At 38.4% G+C, this 14,606-nt stretch overlaps 1 protein-coding gene across 2 annotated transcripts in view; it reads left to right on the top strand.

Moving 5' to 3' along the window:
* Positions 1–14,606, top strand: part of ACMSD (aminocarboxymuconate semialdehyde decarboxylase) — a 120,505-nt gene extending 105,899 nt beyond the window's left edge. For both annotated transcript variants that reach the window (XM_010586348.2, XM_064287273.1), the window contains 2 exons: positions 11,586–11,684; positions 14,544–14,606. In XM_010586348.2, coding sequence (XP_010584650.1) covers positions 11,586–11,684; positions 14,544–14,606 — 162 coding nt within the window. The remainder of the gene's footprint in view (positions 1–11,585; positions 11,685–14,543) is intronic.

The following is a 14,606-nucleotide window of genomic DNA, read 5'->3' as shown; positions in this document are numbered from 1 at the left end:
TTTGCTTTCTCCCCAGTGAAATAGAACAGACATTCTCCTTAAAAATGTATGTATACGTGAGGAGGCCGTAACACTGGGAACGGAAGAATTCTTGACTAGGGAGCAAAAATAATTTGTAAATTTCAATTTCATTTTAAAGTAATTGACAAATGTAATACAAGCATGGAGCTTTTAAAAATCATGTTCTGTTTTGGAATTGTAAACAGAGGTTAGAAATAAAGACAAAAGAACCTCCAGTGAATCCCAAGCAGGCAGTTAAGAAGGAGATCAGCCGTTGGCACAGATGTGGGTAGACATAGCCGCGGGTCTTCAGAGCTTCTATCAGCACGTGTATTTGCTTGGTTCCATACAGTAATGAATATAGAAATCTAGAATTGGACTTGTTAGTCTATCTACCGTGGGCTTCCTCTAAACTTTATTATAGAACTTTCCCTTATTATTTCATGTAAATGTATTCATAAAGCTTAAGAAAATCTTTTATTTTTGTAAAAATTAAAGTACAATTTATCCTCACAACAGCTTAGAGTATTTTAGAATATTCTAAAGTATTTCATGCCTAGTTAAAGTCAAATTCGATCTTCCATACATTCAAGTATTCAGTACTTCAGCACACACTTGTGAAAGTAACTCTCAAATGGATTATAAGCACGTTTTATTTCAAACTTGCCTCAAGAGAAGAAGCTTTATGAGAAGCACAATTCTAAGACTGAATCTTGGCGGAAATATTGTATGGGGAGAAAAGTGGTTAGATAACTATTGTTAGACTGGATTTAAAAGAAAAAGAAAATCTAGTTAAAGACAACGTCTTTGCAAGACTGGTTAAATGTGTTAGGTTAGGTCGAAGGCTATGAGTCAGTTGAGTGGGTTTCCCAGGAGAATCTCTTAAGCTCTTTAAAGTCCATCAGAAAATTGCTCAAGTGTTTTATCAAGAATTCTAATTGTCCCCCAGAAAGAGCAGCTAGTCACATCAGACCACAAAGTTCTGCTTCAGCTCAGATTTGGAACAACTTTCCTTCTCACATTCCTTGGAGGCCACTTATACCATGCTAAGGAATTTGGGATTTATCTTTTGGGCAATAGAAAATTATTGAAGGATTTTAAGCAGCATTCTGCCATGATCGGCTTTGTATTTTTTTTTATTGTATTTTAAATGAAAGTTTACAGAGCAAACTACTTTCTCAATAAACAATTAATACACATATGGTTTTGTGACATTGGTTGCCAACCCCACAACATATCAACGCTCTCCTCTTCTCAAGCTTGGGTTCCCTGTTACCAGCTTTCCTGCCCCCTCCTGCCTTCTCGTCCTTGCCCCTGGGCTAGCATGTCTATTTAGTCCCGTTTTGTTTTATGGGCCTCTCTAATCTTTGGCCAAAGGGTGAACTTCAGGAGTGACTTCAGTCCTGAGTTAAAAGGGTACCCAAGGGTCATACTCTAGGGTTTTCTCCAATCTCTGTCAGACCAGTAAGTCTGGCCCCTTTTTGTGTGTTAGAATTTTGCTATACATTTTTCTCCAGCACTGTCTGGGACCGTCTATTGTGATCCCTGTCAGAGCAGTCGATGGTGGTAGCTGGCAACCATCTAGGTGTGCTGGACTCATTCTGGTGGAGGCTGTGGTACTTGTGATCTATTAGTCCTTTGGACTAATCTTTCCCTTGTGTCTTTGGTTTTCTTCATTCTCCCTTGCTCCAGACAGTGTGAGACCAGTGGTGTATCTTAGATGGCCGCTCACACAGTTTTAAGACCCCAGATGCTACTCACCAAAGTAGGATGTAGAACATTTTCTTTATAAACTATGTTATGCCAATTGAGCTAGATGCTTTCCAAGACCCTGGTCTCCAGCCCTCAGCCCAGTAATTCGGTCCCTCAGGGAGTTTAGATGTGTCTATGAAGCCTTGGTCAAGTTGTGCTGGCTTCCCCAGCATTGTGTACTGTCTTACCCTTCACCAAAGCTACGACTTACCTATTGTCTATTTAGTGTTTTTCCCTCGCCACCCCTCCCCTCTCTCATAACCAATCAAAGATTGTTTCTTTTTGTGTGTAAACTTTTCATGAGTTTTCACAATAGTGGTCTCATACAATATATGTCTGTTTGTGTATGACTTATTTCACTCAGCATAATGCCCTCCAGATTCATCCATGTTGTGAGATGTTTCGGAGACTCATCATTGTTCTTTATCACTGTGTAATACTCCATTGTGTGCATGTACCATAGTGTGTTTATCCATTCATCTGTTGACAGGCACCCAGGTTGGTTTCATCTTTTTGTTATTGTGAACAACACTGCAATGAACATGGGCATGCATATATCTATTTGTGTGATGGCTCTTATTTCTCTAGGTTATACTCCTAGGAGTGGGATTGCTGGATCATATGGTTTTTCTATTTCTAGCTTTTTAAGGAAGCAAAAAAAAAAAAAAAATTTTCCATTTCATTATCCAAAATAGTTGTATCATTTGGCATTCCCACCAGCAGTGCATAAGCATTTCAATCTCCCCGTAGTCTCCCCAACATTTGTCACTTTCTGGTTTTATTATTATTATTATTATTTGTGCCAGTAATGTTGGGGTGAAAGAGTATCTCATTGTGGTTTGATTTGTATTTCTCTAATGGCTAGTGGGAAACCCTGGTGGCATAGTGGCTAAGTGCTATGGCTGTCGGCGGTTCGAATCCACCAGGTGCTCCTTGGAAACTCTATGGGGCAGTTCTACTCTGTCTTATAGGGTCGCTATGAGTTGGAATCAACTCGACGGCAACGGGTTTTTTTGGTTAATGGCTAGTGATCTCAAGCATTTCTTTATGTTTGTTAGCCTCCTGAATGTCTTCTTTAGTGAAGTGTCTGTTCATTCCCTTTTCCCATTTTTCAATTGGATTATTTGTCCTTTTGTTGTGGAGGTGCTGGATTTTCCTGTAGATGTTAGAGACTAGAATTTTTTCCCAGTCTGTATGTTTCTTTTGTGCTCTTTTGGTGAAGTCTTTTGATGACCATAAGTGTTTAATTTTAGAAGATCTCAGTTACCTAGGTTATCTTCTGGTATTTGTGCATTGTTAGTTACAATTTGTGTCCTGTTTATGCAGTATATTAGGGCCTCTAGCATTGATCCTATTTTTTCTTTTATGATCTTCATAGTTTTAGGTTTTGTATTTAGGACTTTAATTAGATTTCTATTTTTAAATTTAGTATTGATGGAAATGGATGAGACTGGAATCAGGGATATCAGGTAGAAAACTATAGTAGTGACTCAGTTTAATTCAACAAGTAGATACCCATATTAAAAAAAAAATGAACCTTGATCCTACCTCATAACATATACAAAATTTAATTTGAGAATGGTCATATACCTAAACATAAATGCTAAAACTATAAATTTCAAAAAGAAAATATAGGAGACTATCTTCTCAACCCAGAAGTTGGCAAAAGTTTCTTGGACAGAGCATAGAAAGCAAACCACTGCCATCGAGTCAATTCCAACTTATAGCAACCTTATAGGACAGAGTAGAACTGCCCCATAGGGTTTCCAAGTCTGTAAATCTTTACAAAAGCAGACTGCCACATCTTTCTTCCACGGAGCAGCTGCTGGGTTGAAACTGCCCACCTTTTGGTTAGCAGCTGAGAGCTTTAAGCATTGTGCCACCAGGGCTCCTATAGAAAGAAATAAGCATAAAATTTTTTTGAAAAATTAGACTTCATCAAACTAAATACCATACCATATCATAAGACAACATTAATAAAATGAATAGGCAAACCATAGAATGATAGCAAATAGTCACAAAACTTATATTTGATGAAGGACTTATATCCAAAATATAGAAACAACTACTACAACTCAATAATAAAAAGACAAACAATCCAATGTGAAAATGAGCAAAAGGCCTGAATAGCCACTTTCTAAAAGAAGATCTGCAACTAGCCAATAAACATATGTAAACCCATCACCCTTGAGTCAATTTCAACTCCCAGCGACCCTACAGGACAGAGTAGAACTGCCCTGTAGAGTTTCCAAGGAGCACCTGGTGGATTCGAACTGCCTACCTTTTGGTTAGCAGACGTAGCTGTTAACTACTACACCACCAGGGTTTACAAACACCCACTAGAATGGCCAAAACTTGAAGACAGAGAGGGCTTTGTGAAGAGGGTCAGCTGACAGGAGGCCTTTAGTTGGAGCCAGCCTGCCACGAATCCACAGGGTGGGAACTGGGAGATAAACACTTTCCCCTCATTTTCCCATCTCCTGTCTACATTGTTCATTAGCTAACTCCCCTGGAAGCCTGAGGGCAAAGGAACCCTGTTGTGTAGTTCATAGAGGTCAGCCTCCAGGAAGCCAGACAGGGGTGAAGAAGGATCGACTGGATCTAGAGGAGCAAACAAAAGATATCTAGAATACAAGACAATGATGGTCAAGGGACAGAGCAAGAGGGTGGAAGAGAATGAAAGTGAGAGAAACAGGGAGATGATGAGAATGAGCATGATGCTGAACAAATATTTAGATGATGTCCTCAATATTGGATAACATATTAAGTTTTAATTGCCTAGTGGAAGTGTCTACCAGGAAGCCACATAACCAGGACTTTAGGCTTAGGAGGTAAGTCATTGGTTATGGATGAGACTGCCCAGCAGCAAGAAAGAGTGACAATGAAAGACAAGAGGGCTACGATAGAGCCATAGGGAACATCAACACGGGGGGTGGAGTGGTTTCAGAAATGGAGAACAGACAGAGGATGCCCACAAAAGAGACACTGGCTCTCACAGGGAGAGCCAGTGAGGCGGAAGAAAAACCAGAAGGAGAAAAAAAAAGTGCAATGAGATAAATGAAATAAAGTGCTTAATAAATATGTAAAGTTTAAGAAAAGGGTAAGAAAGATAAGGATAGAAGAATGTCCATTACCTTTGGCAGTGTAGTGACAGGGAGAAAGTCAGATGCACTGGATGAAAAAGTAAATGGGTGGTGAAAAATGGAGACTTAAATGTAGGCTACTCTTCTCTTAGCTTGAGTTTTCCTCTGCAAGCAAAACCTAAAAGAAGGGTTTTATTTTGGAAAGGAATTCCAGAGGATGAGAATGGAGGACATGGAAGAGTTGCACAGTTTAAGAAGCAAAGTCAATACAAGGGTGTGTTATCAACTTGCCATCACTTAAGCAACTGGGATTCAATCCCTCTGGAACCTTCCAGGGAGCTATGTAGAATGTGCCTGAGAGTTGTCCACCTGAATTACGAAACGGGGGTGCAATTACATTCCAACTCCTATTCAAAATGTAATACAAGTGATAACAGCAAAAATGATAGTGTAAGGATCTCCAAATATTCTCTCCATCATTGTCAAAATTGTCAGAATCAACTTTTCAGAACTCTGGAAGTTAGTCAGGGGAGCTTTATTCAGGAAAAAACAGGCAAATTTTGATAAGAATATCAAGTCTTGTGGTGTTTTACTTACACTATATCCATCTATCCCACTAGCTCCAAGATAGCCTTGAAAACCAACAGCCCACAGGCCACTGGACGGGGCAGTACAGGGTTGTAGCTCCATCAGACTAAGGCAGAGGTGTAAACTGCTTAATTGAATGTTGAAAATATTCCCCAACATGCACACGTAGGCACTCAGCAAAGACTAGGAGATTTACTGACTCCCAGCATATAAGGAAATCTCTACCTAATTAATACTGATCATTAAGCTAACAGAGCCGACTTCAGTGGCCATACATGACAAGGAATACAGACTTTACAAAATTCATTCAGAAAAGTGACTGAACAAACAATAATTACTAAAAAAAAATCAGAGATGAAAGAGAGATTACTAGCGACCTTTGTTGTTGTTATTGTCAGATGCCATCGAGTTGATTTCAACTCATGGAAACCCCATGTGACAGGGTAGAATTACCCCATAGGATTTTCTAGGGTTCTTTATGGGAGCAGATCACCAGGTCTTTTCTCTGCAGAGCCTCTGGGTGTGTTTGAACTGACAACCTTTCAGTTAGCAGACAAATGCTTAACTATTGTGCTACCAGGGCTCCCTACTACCAACCTTACAGAAATAAAAAGGATTATAAGGGAAGACTATGAAAATCTGTATGCCAACAAATTAGATAAATGACATGGATAAATTCCCAGAAAGACACAAATTATCAAAATCTGACTCAAGAAGAAATAGAAAATCTGAATAGGCCTAAAACAAGTAAAGGGATTTAATCAGTAATAGTGATTTTTTAAAAACTTCCCTCAAGAAAAGCCCAGGATCAGATGGCTTCACTGGTGAGTTCTACCAAAAATGTGTGTGTGTGTGCGCGCGCGCGTGCTTTAGGTGAAGGTTTACAGAACAAATTAGTTTCTCATTAAACAATTAATACACAAATTGTTTTGTGACACTGGTTGTCAACCCCACCATGTGTCAGCACTCTCCCCTTCTTGACCTTGGATTCCCCATTTTCATTTGTCCAGCTTTCCTGTACCCTCCTGCCTTCTCATCCTTGCCTCTGGGCTGGTGTGCCCATTTAGTATCATATACATGGTTAGACTATGTGTATTACTGTTTGTCTTATAGGCCTGTCTAATCTTTGGCTGAAAGGTGAACCTCAGAAGTGACTTCAGTAGTGAGTCGAAAGGGTGCCCAGGGACCATATTCTCGGGGTTTCTCCAGCCTCTGTCAGACCAGTAAGCCTGGTCTTCTTTTTTGTGTGTGTGAGTTTGAATTTTGTTCTACATTTTTCTCCAACTTTGTCCTGGACCCACTATTGTGATCCCTGTCAGAGCAGTTGGTGGTGGTAGCCAGGCACCATCTAGTTGTGCTGCACTCGGTCTGGTGGAGGCTGTGGTATTTGTGGTCTATTAGTCCTCTGGACTAATCTTTTCCTTGTGTCTTTAGTTTTCTTCATACTCCCTTGCTCCAGATGGAATGGGACCAGTGGAGTATCTTAGATGGTCACTCACAAACTTTTAAGACCCCAGACACTACTCAACAAAGTAGGATGTAGAACATTTTCTTTATAAACTATGTTATGCCAATTAAGTTGGTTATCCCCCAAGACCATGGTCTCCAGCCCTCAGCCCAGTAATTCAGTCCCTCAGGGAGTTTGGATATGTCTACGGCTTTGCCTTGGTCAAGTTGTGCTGACTTCCCCAGTATTGTGTACTGTCTGAGACCACTATTATAAAAACTCATGAAAAGGTTTATACACAGAAAGAAACAATCTTTGATGGTTACAAGGGAGGGGAAAGGTGGGGAAGGAAAAACACTAACCAGACAATAGGTAAGTGGTAACTTTGGTGAAGGGTAAGACTGTCTACCAAACTTTTAAGAAGACTTAGCATCTTCACAAAATCTTTCAAAAAATAGAAAAGAATTAGCTCATTCTATGAGGCTGATGTTACCCGTATACCAAAACCAGACAAATAAACCACAAGAAAGGAGAACTGCAAACCAATATTCCTTTTGAATATAGACATAAATTCCCTTAACAAAACTATTAAAATGAACCCAGCAAAAAAAATTTATGTATATGTATAATTACACACCATGACCAATTGGGATTTATCCCAGAAATGTAAGATTGTTTCCACATGGAAATCAGTCAATAGATGTAGAAAAAGCATTTGACAAAATCTAATACCTTTACACCTTTTCACAATTAACACACTCAACAAAGTAGAAGTAGAAGAGAACAGTCTCAGCCTGATAAAGGGCATCTGTGAAAAACCCATAACTAACACACTAATGAAAGTCTGAGAGGTTCCATTCTTGTCACTTGTATTCAACGTTCCACTGGAGGTTTTAGCTGGGGCAATTAGGCAAGAAAAATGAATAAAAAGTATCCAGATTGGAAAGGAAGAAGTAAAACCATCTGTATTTGCAGATGACATGGCCTCGTATATAGAAAATCCTAAGGTATCCACAAATAAACCATTAGAGCCCACAAATGAATTCAGCAAGATTGCAGGATGCAAGATTAAAATAAGAAAGTTGATTCTACTTCTATACACTAGCAATGAAGAACCCCAAAATAAAATTAAGGAAACAAATCCACTTACAACAGCATAAAAAACAACAAAATACTTAGGAATAAATGTAACCTTAGAAGTATATGGTTAGATTACACTTGTATTCTGAAAATTGCAAAACTTTTTCAAAAGGAATTAAAGAAGACCTAAATAAGATGAAATATATCCTATGTTCATTGATTGGAAAACTTAAAACTGTTAAGATGGCAATACTCCCTAAACTGATCTCCAGATTCAACACAATTCCTGGCAAACTTCCAACTGCCTTTTTTGCAGAAATCGACAAAAATTTCTGATCTTAAAATTTATATGGAAATCCAAGGGACCCTGAATAGCCAACACAATTTTGTAAAAGAAGAACAAGGTTGGAGGGCTCACACTCGTGATTTGAAAACTTACTACACAGCTATGGTAATCAAGACTGTGCTGCACTGGCACAAGGACAGACATAAAGATAAATCGATGTACAACAAGGGTGCCAAGACAACTCAATAGGGATAGAATAGCCTTTTCAACAAATGGTATTCAGAAACTGGATATCCACATGCAAAAGAATAAAGTCAGACCCCTTCTTTATACCATATATAAGAATTAACTCAAAGTGGATCAAAGACATAAATGTAAGAGCTAAAACTATAAATGTTTAGAAGAAAACATAGGTGTAAATCCTTGTGAAATTGGATTATGCAATGGTTTCTTAGCACAGGCAACCAAAATATATATATATATAAATTGAACTTCATCAAAATTAAAAACTTTTCTGCTTCAAAAAACATTATCAAGAAAGTGAAAAGACAACCTACAGAATGCAAAAATATTTACAAACCGTATATGTGATGAGGCCCTAGTCTCCAAAACACGTAAAGAGCTCTGGCAACTCGCAATACCAAGACAATCCATTTTTAAAAATCTGCAAAGGATCTGAACAGACACTTCTCCAAAAAAGATACAAAACAGCCAATAAATACATGAAAAGATGCTCAACATAATTAGTCATTAACCCACCACTACCCAGTGCCGTTGAGTCGATTCCGACTCATAGCGACCCTATAGGACAGAGTAGAACTGCCCCCTAGAGTTTCCAAGGAGCGCCTGGCGGATCCGAACTGCCAACCCTTTCGGTATCAGCTGTAGTACTTAACCACTACGCCACCAGGGTTTCCTATTTAGTCATTAGAGAAATGCAAATAAAAACCAGGGTTTCCTATTTAGTCATTAGAGAAATGCAAATAAAAACCACAGAGAAACACCACTTCACACCCACTAGAATGGCTATAATCCAAGACATGGACAATAATAAGTGTTACCGAGAATGTAAAGAAGTTGGGACTCTTAGACATTGCTGGTGGTAATGTAGAATAATGTGATGGCTGTAGAAAACATTTTGGCAGTTTCTCAAAATGTTAAACAGGAAGTTAACATATGACCCAGCAATTCTACTCCGATGTATATACCCCAGAGAAATAAAAATATACATTCATGTAAAAACTTGTACACAAACGTTCATGGAAGTACAATAACCAAAAACAGGAACAACCTAAATGTCCATCATCTGATGAGTGGGTAAACAAATGCGATATATCCCTCCATACAGTGGAATATTATTCAGCCATAAAAAAAGTGTAGTACTTATTCATGCTACAACATGGATGAAACTTGGAAACATGCTAAATGAGAGAAGGCCACTGTCTTAGTCATCTAGTGCTGCTGTAACAGAGATACCACAAGTGGATACCTTTAACAAAGAGAAGGTTTTTGTCTTACAGTCCAGTAGGCTAGAAGTCCAAATCCAGGGTGCCAGCTCCAGGGGAAGGCTTTCTCTGTCTGTTGGCTCTGAAGGAAGGTCCTTGTCCTTCCCTTGGTCTAGGAGCCTCTCAGCCCAGGAACCTCAGCTGCTTTCTCGGTGGTATGAGGTCCCCCCGTCTTTCTGCTCACTTCTCTCTTTTATATCTCAAAAGAGGTTGGCCCATGCCACTATCTAATCTTACAGGTCTCATCAGTATAACTGCTGCTAATCCATCTCATTATATGATAGCAATAGGATTTATAACACATCGGGAAATCACATCAGATGACAAAATGGGGGACAGTCATACAATACTGGGAATCATGGCCTAACCAAGTTGACAGACATTTTTGGAGGACACAATTCAATCCATGACAGCCACATATTGTATAATTCCACTCATATGAAATGTTCAGAATCAGCCATTCTATAGGCCCAGAACGCAGATTAGTGTCTTCCAGGTGCTGAAGAAAGAAGGGAATGGGGAGTGACTGCTAATGGGCATGGGGTTTTATTTTGGGGTGATAAAAGTGTTCTAGAATTAGATAGTGGTGAAGGTTACACAACTTTGTAAATACACTAGAAACTACTGAATTGTGTACTTTAAAAGGGTGAATATTATGGTATGTGCATGTTATCTCAAAGAGAAAAAAAAAGGGGTTCGGTGGGGAGAGTTCTCCCCACCCCAACTTACAGCCCTTCTCCTGGGAAGCAACTAGTATTACTTGCTTTTTAGGTATCATTCCTGAGATATACTATAGATACACAAACATAAATTTTTGTGCCTTTGGGTCCCCTCTTAAAACCTTTTTTTCCCACTCTTTACAATACGATTTTGGGGTGTGTGATATATAGATATTTCCATGGGGCAGTTCACCTCTGTCCTATAGGGTCGCTATGAGTCGGAATCGACTCAATGGCACTGGGTTTTTGGGCATATATAGATAGATACTTCTCATTCTCACTTTAAGATATGCATAGTTTAGTTGGCCAGTCTTTTGATGTTACAGATAAGGCCGTAATTAATTTCCTCGCATATGTTTCCAGTACACATATGTGAATGGGGAATATCTCCAGAAGTAAAATTTCTGGTGCAAAGTTTGTTTTTCTTATTTTATTTTGATAGACTGCCAATATTGATTTAATGTCGCTCGTTTTCATTAGATTATGAGTTTCCTGATGACAGGGACTATGTCTGTTTTGTAGACCAGGGTACATCTAGATTTTGGCATATTGACTGACCTGCTGCTTCATATATCTGTAGACACCGATAAGGCTGTGTGCTCTGTTGCATAAAGTGTCAAATAGAAATGCAAAGCTACATCATTCAAAAAACAATGATTCGGCTGATAGAGCCAGGAATTGGTTTTGTGCTTGTTTTTTGACTTTTCATCCAGTTTTTTTATTTTTCAGTTTCAACTAGTAGCCTTTCAGAATTGGTGGGACCAATTGCAATAGTAATATTCTAAAAGGGATAGAATCTTTAATTTCATCTTAAGACATCAGTATGTTTTATTAACTAAATGCTTTCTAATATTTCAGTAGTCTGTATTTTAGTTACATAAATAAGTAAGGAAGGAGGACGGGGTTGATTTTCAACATTAAGAGACCTAATAGCGACACCTGCTGGGGAAAACATCACAATAAGTTTTGAATCCTTTAAATTTTAGATCGGTTCTATGTTTCTATTAATCAGGAAGAAATTTGTTATTTTACCATAGGAGTGCTTGTAATAAGTAAATATAATTAAGTTGAAGGTTCTTTCATGTTCTATAAAATTACAGATGAAAATATATTTTCTCTTTTTAGGACAAAGTTATTTTGGGAACTGATTATCCCTTTCCACTAGGTGAGCTGGAACCTGGGAAATTGATAGAGTCTATGGAAGCATTTGATGAAGAAACAAAGGTATATTATGCCTTTTACTTCACGGTCTTCTTCCTGAGTTTCCTGCTTTAATTGGGTTTGGTTTCAGAGTGCTTTGATAGGCGATCACAAAGAACACGGGAACCATTATATTTATTGTTCTTTGAAATGTTATTCTATCTCCAGAAATAGCTGAACTATTACAGGGCAAAGGAAAATTAAAAAGCCGATGGTTAATGAAATTGAGTCCTTTGAGTCAAGGAAAAAAAATAGTAACAATCATATTTACTATAAATATTTGTATCTTAGATGACTCATAAGACATATTTACTATAAATATTTGTATCTTAGATGACTCATAAGAATAATAATATCTAAGTTTTTCCTTTAATATTATTGTTACAAATCTACCACTCTCAAATGTTTCTGGTTATTTGGATATTAAAACTAAAATCTGGATCATCAGTGACCCAAGGAATCAAAACCCTCAAGTAACTGGTTCGTTTTGTTTTGTTTGCATTTGACTTTGACAGTGGGTAAATGATACTGAGATGTGCTACAATGCTGCCATTACTGTTCTACCCCTTGGTTAGACGCAGTCTTCTCAGATTCCCTTCCCTTGCTACTTCCACACCCCCAGCCCCACCAAAAAGTCCAGGTTCTTCCTAAGGGTTTCGCCACCGATCATTACCAGGAATCAGGGGTGGCCAAAAAAGAAAACATGGTGATGTATAAACACTTAATAAATGTTAGGAAAGTCTTATTCATAATCCTTTTGCATAATTTTTGGCTTTCTTCTGAACTAGAATCTAAAATTTTCCCTGGACTCTAACTCTCTGCTTCAATCCTTGAAGATTAAAAAAAAAAAAAATTGCCATTGAGTCAACTACCCCTACAGAACAGAACAGAACTGCCCCATACGGTTTCCAAGAAGCAGCTGATGGATTTGAACTGCCGACCTTTTGGTTAGCAGCCAAATCCTTAACCACTGCGCCACCAGGGACACTGCTCACCAATTTTTTTTCTCAATAGGCTTGAACCACGTCAATAGATGCCAAGTAGAGTCCATTCTGATGTGTACTAAAAAAAACAAAACCAAAACCAAATGTGTTGCCGTAAAGTCAATCGTGACTCATAGAGACCCTAGAGAACAGAGTAGAACTGCCCCATGAGGTTTCCAAGGAGAGGCAGCCAAATGCTTAACCACTGAGCCATCAGAAATGTACTAGTTTCAAATTATTAACTGGGAAATCTCAGACTTTTTTATGTAGAAAGTGTCCCCTTTGGCACATAACCATCTTAAGGCACTAAAAATCTTAAATTCTGGAATGTTTATTGAACTAAGTAGGAAGCTGCATTAAGATTTTTCTTAGCTTTTTCTCACAACAAAGGTTGAAAATGAAAAACTTTCTATACAGTTAACCAAAATTAAACTGAAATCAGATTACTCTAAATATCCCAATTAAGACTTTAATGAAATAATAATTTTTATTATTCTATGCCTTTTATTATTATTATTATTGCTAACCAGAAGCCAGCAGTTCAAATCCACCAGGTGCTCCTTGGAAACTCTATGGGGCAGCTCTACTCTGTCCTATAGAGTCGCTTTGAGTTGGAATCAGCTCGACGGCAACGGGTTTATTATTTATTTGTATTTGTATATCACTTCCAAGTTTTCAATAAAGACTGCATAAAAATTATTTATGCGATCACGAATTCAAAATGACATTCTGTACAAGGTTACTCATTGTAACCATTGTTTGTAATAACAAAAGACTGAAAACAATCTACAGGAGAATAGTTAAATAAGTAATAATTTACCCATGCAATGGAATCTATTCAACCATAAAAAAAGAATTAGAATTAAATTTTCAAAATATATTATTAAGCTAAAAAAAAAACTGTAAAACAATGTACATAGTATAATTTGCTTTGTGTACAGTATATTAACCATGTTTTAAAATACTGTCGATATACCTGGGTAGCACAAATGGTTAAGCCCTGGACTATTAACCGAAAGTATGGTGGTTCAAATCCACCCCAGAGGCACCTTGCAAGTAAGGCCTGGTGATCTGCTACCACAAGGTCACGGCCTTGAAAACCCTGTGCAGTTGTTCTACTCTGCACACATGGGGTCGCCATGAGTCGGAATCCACTCGACAGCAACTAGCAACAATGACAAACCTAAGCGTGAGTAGGTGCTCGCCGTTGGCAGCTGTCGTGGAGGCCATTCTGACTCGCAGCAGCCCCATGTGTCACAGAGCAGAACTGTTCCAGAGGCTATCAGAAAGTTACCCCTCAACTCACTGGTGCTTTCTCTGTGGAGTTGATCTAGTCTTTAGCTGAGGCGAAGGCAGAGAAAAATTTAGGAGTCCTTTTTTCATGTGTACATTATATGAGATGTATAGATTTATACAATATTCTGAGACCCTTCAGCCATATCACCTCTCGTTCCAAAAGGGCTTTTATTCAGGTCCATTCAAAAGGACAACACATATGCCTAGAAGCGGGGGGGATGGCCAGGTGACTTCTGGGCACTGTTTCCAGCTCTTTGTTCCACAGGCCCAAACTACCACTTCTCTGTATTGTCTCTAAATAGTCCTTAAGACATATTGGAGGGTCCTCTAGAGGTTTCCAAAGAAAGCCATTTTCCTAAGAGGGCTCTCTCATTTATAAGTCTCTTCCCCACCCTTTACTATCAAGTTTCAGATTTAGATTTCAAATAGTGGGGCAAAACACAGGTCAAGAGGATTCTGGTAACAGCTTCATTGTTTAACCTGCTAATGTTTTTCTTTCATCTTAGGGAGTTGATTTTTTCAAAACCCAGTAAATACTACACGATAAAGTACTTAAAAACAGCCCATAATGATTTAAAATAAAACCTTTCCTTTTCTTTTCCAGGATAAACTGAAAGCTGGAAATGCCCTAGCATTTTTGGGTCTTGAGAGAAAACAATTTGAATGA

The sequence above is a fragment of the Loxodonta africana genome, chromosome 6 (assembly GCF_030014295.1).
Source record: "Loxodonta africana isolate mLoxAfr1 chromosome 6, mLoxAfr1.hap2, whole genome shotgun sequence".
In the NCBI taxonomy this organism is placed as follows: domain Eukaryota; kingdom Metazoa; phylum Chordata; class Mammalia; order Proboscidea; family Elephantidae; genus Loxodonta; species Loxodonta africana.
Note: the sequence above shows the minus strand (reverse complement) of the source record. Positions and strands in the feature narration are given on the sequence as shown.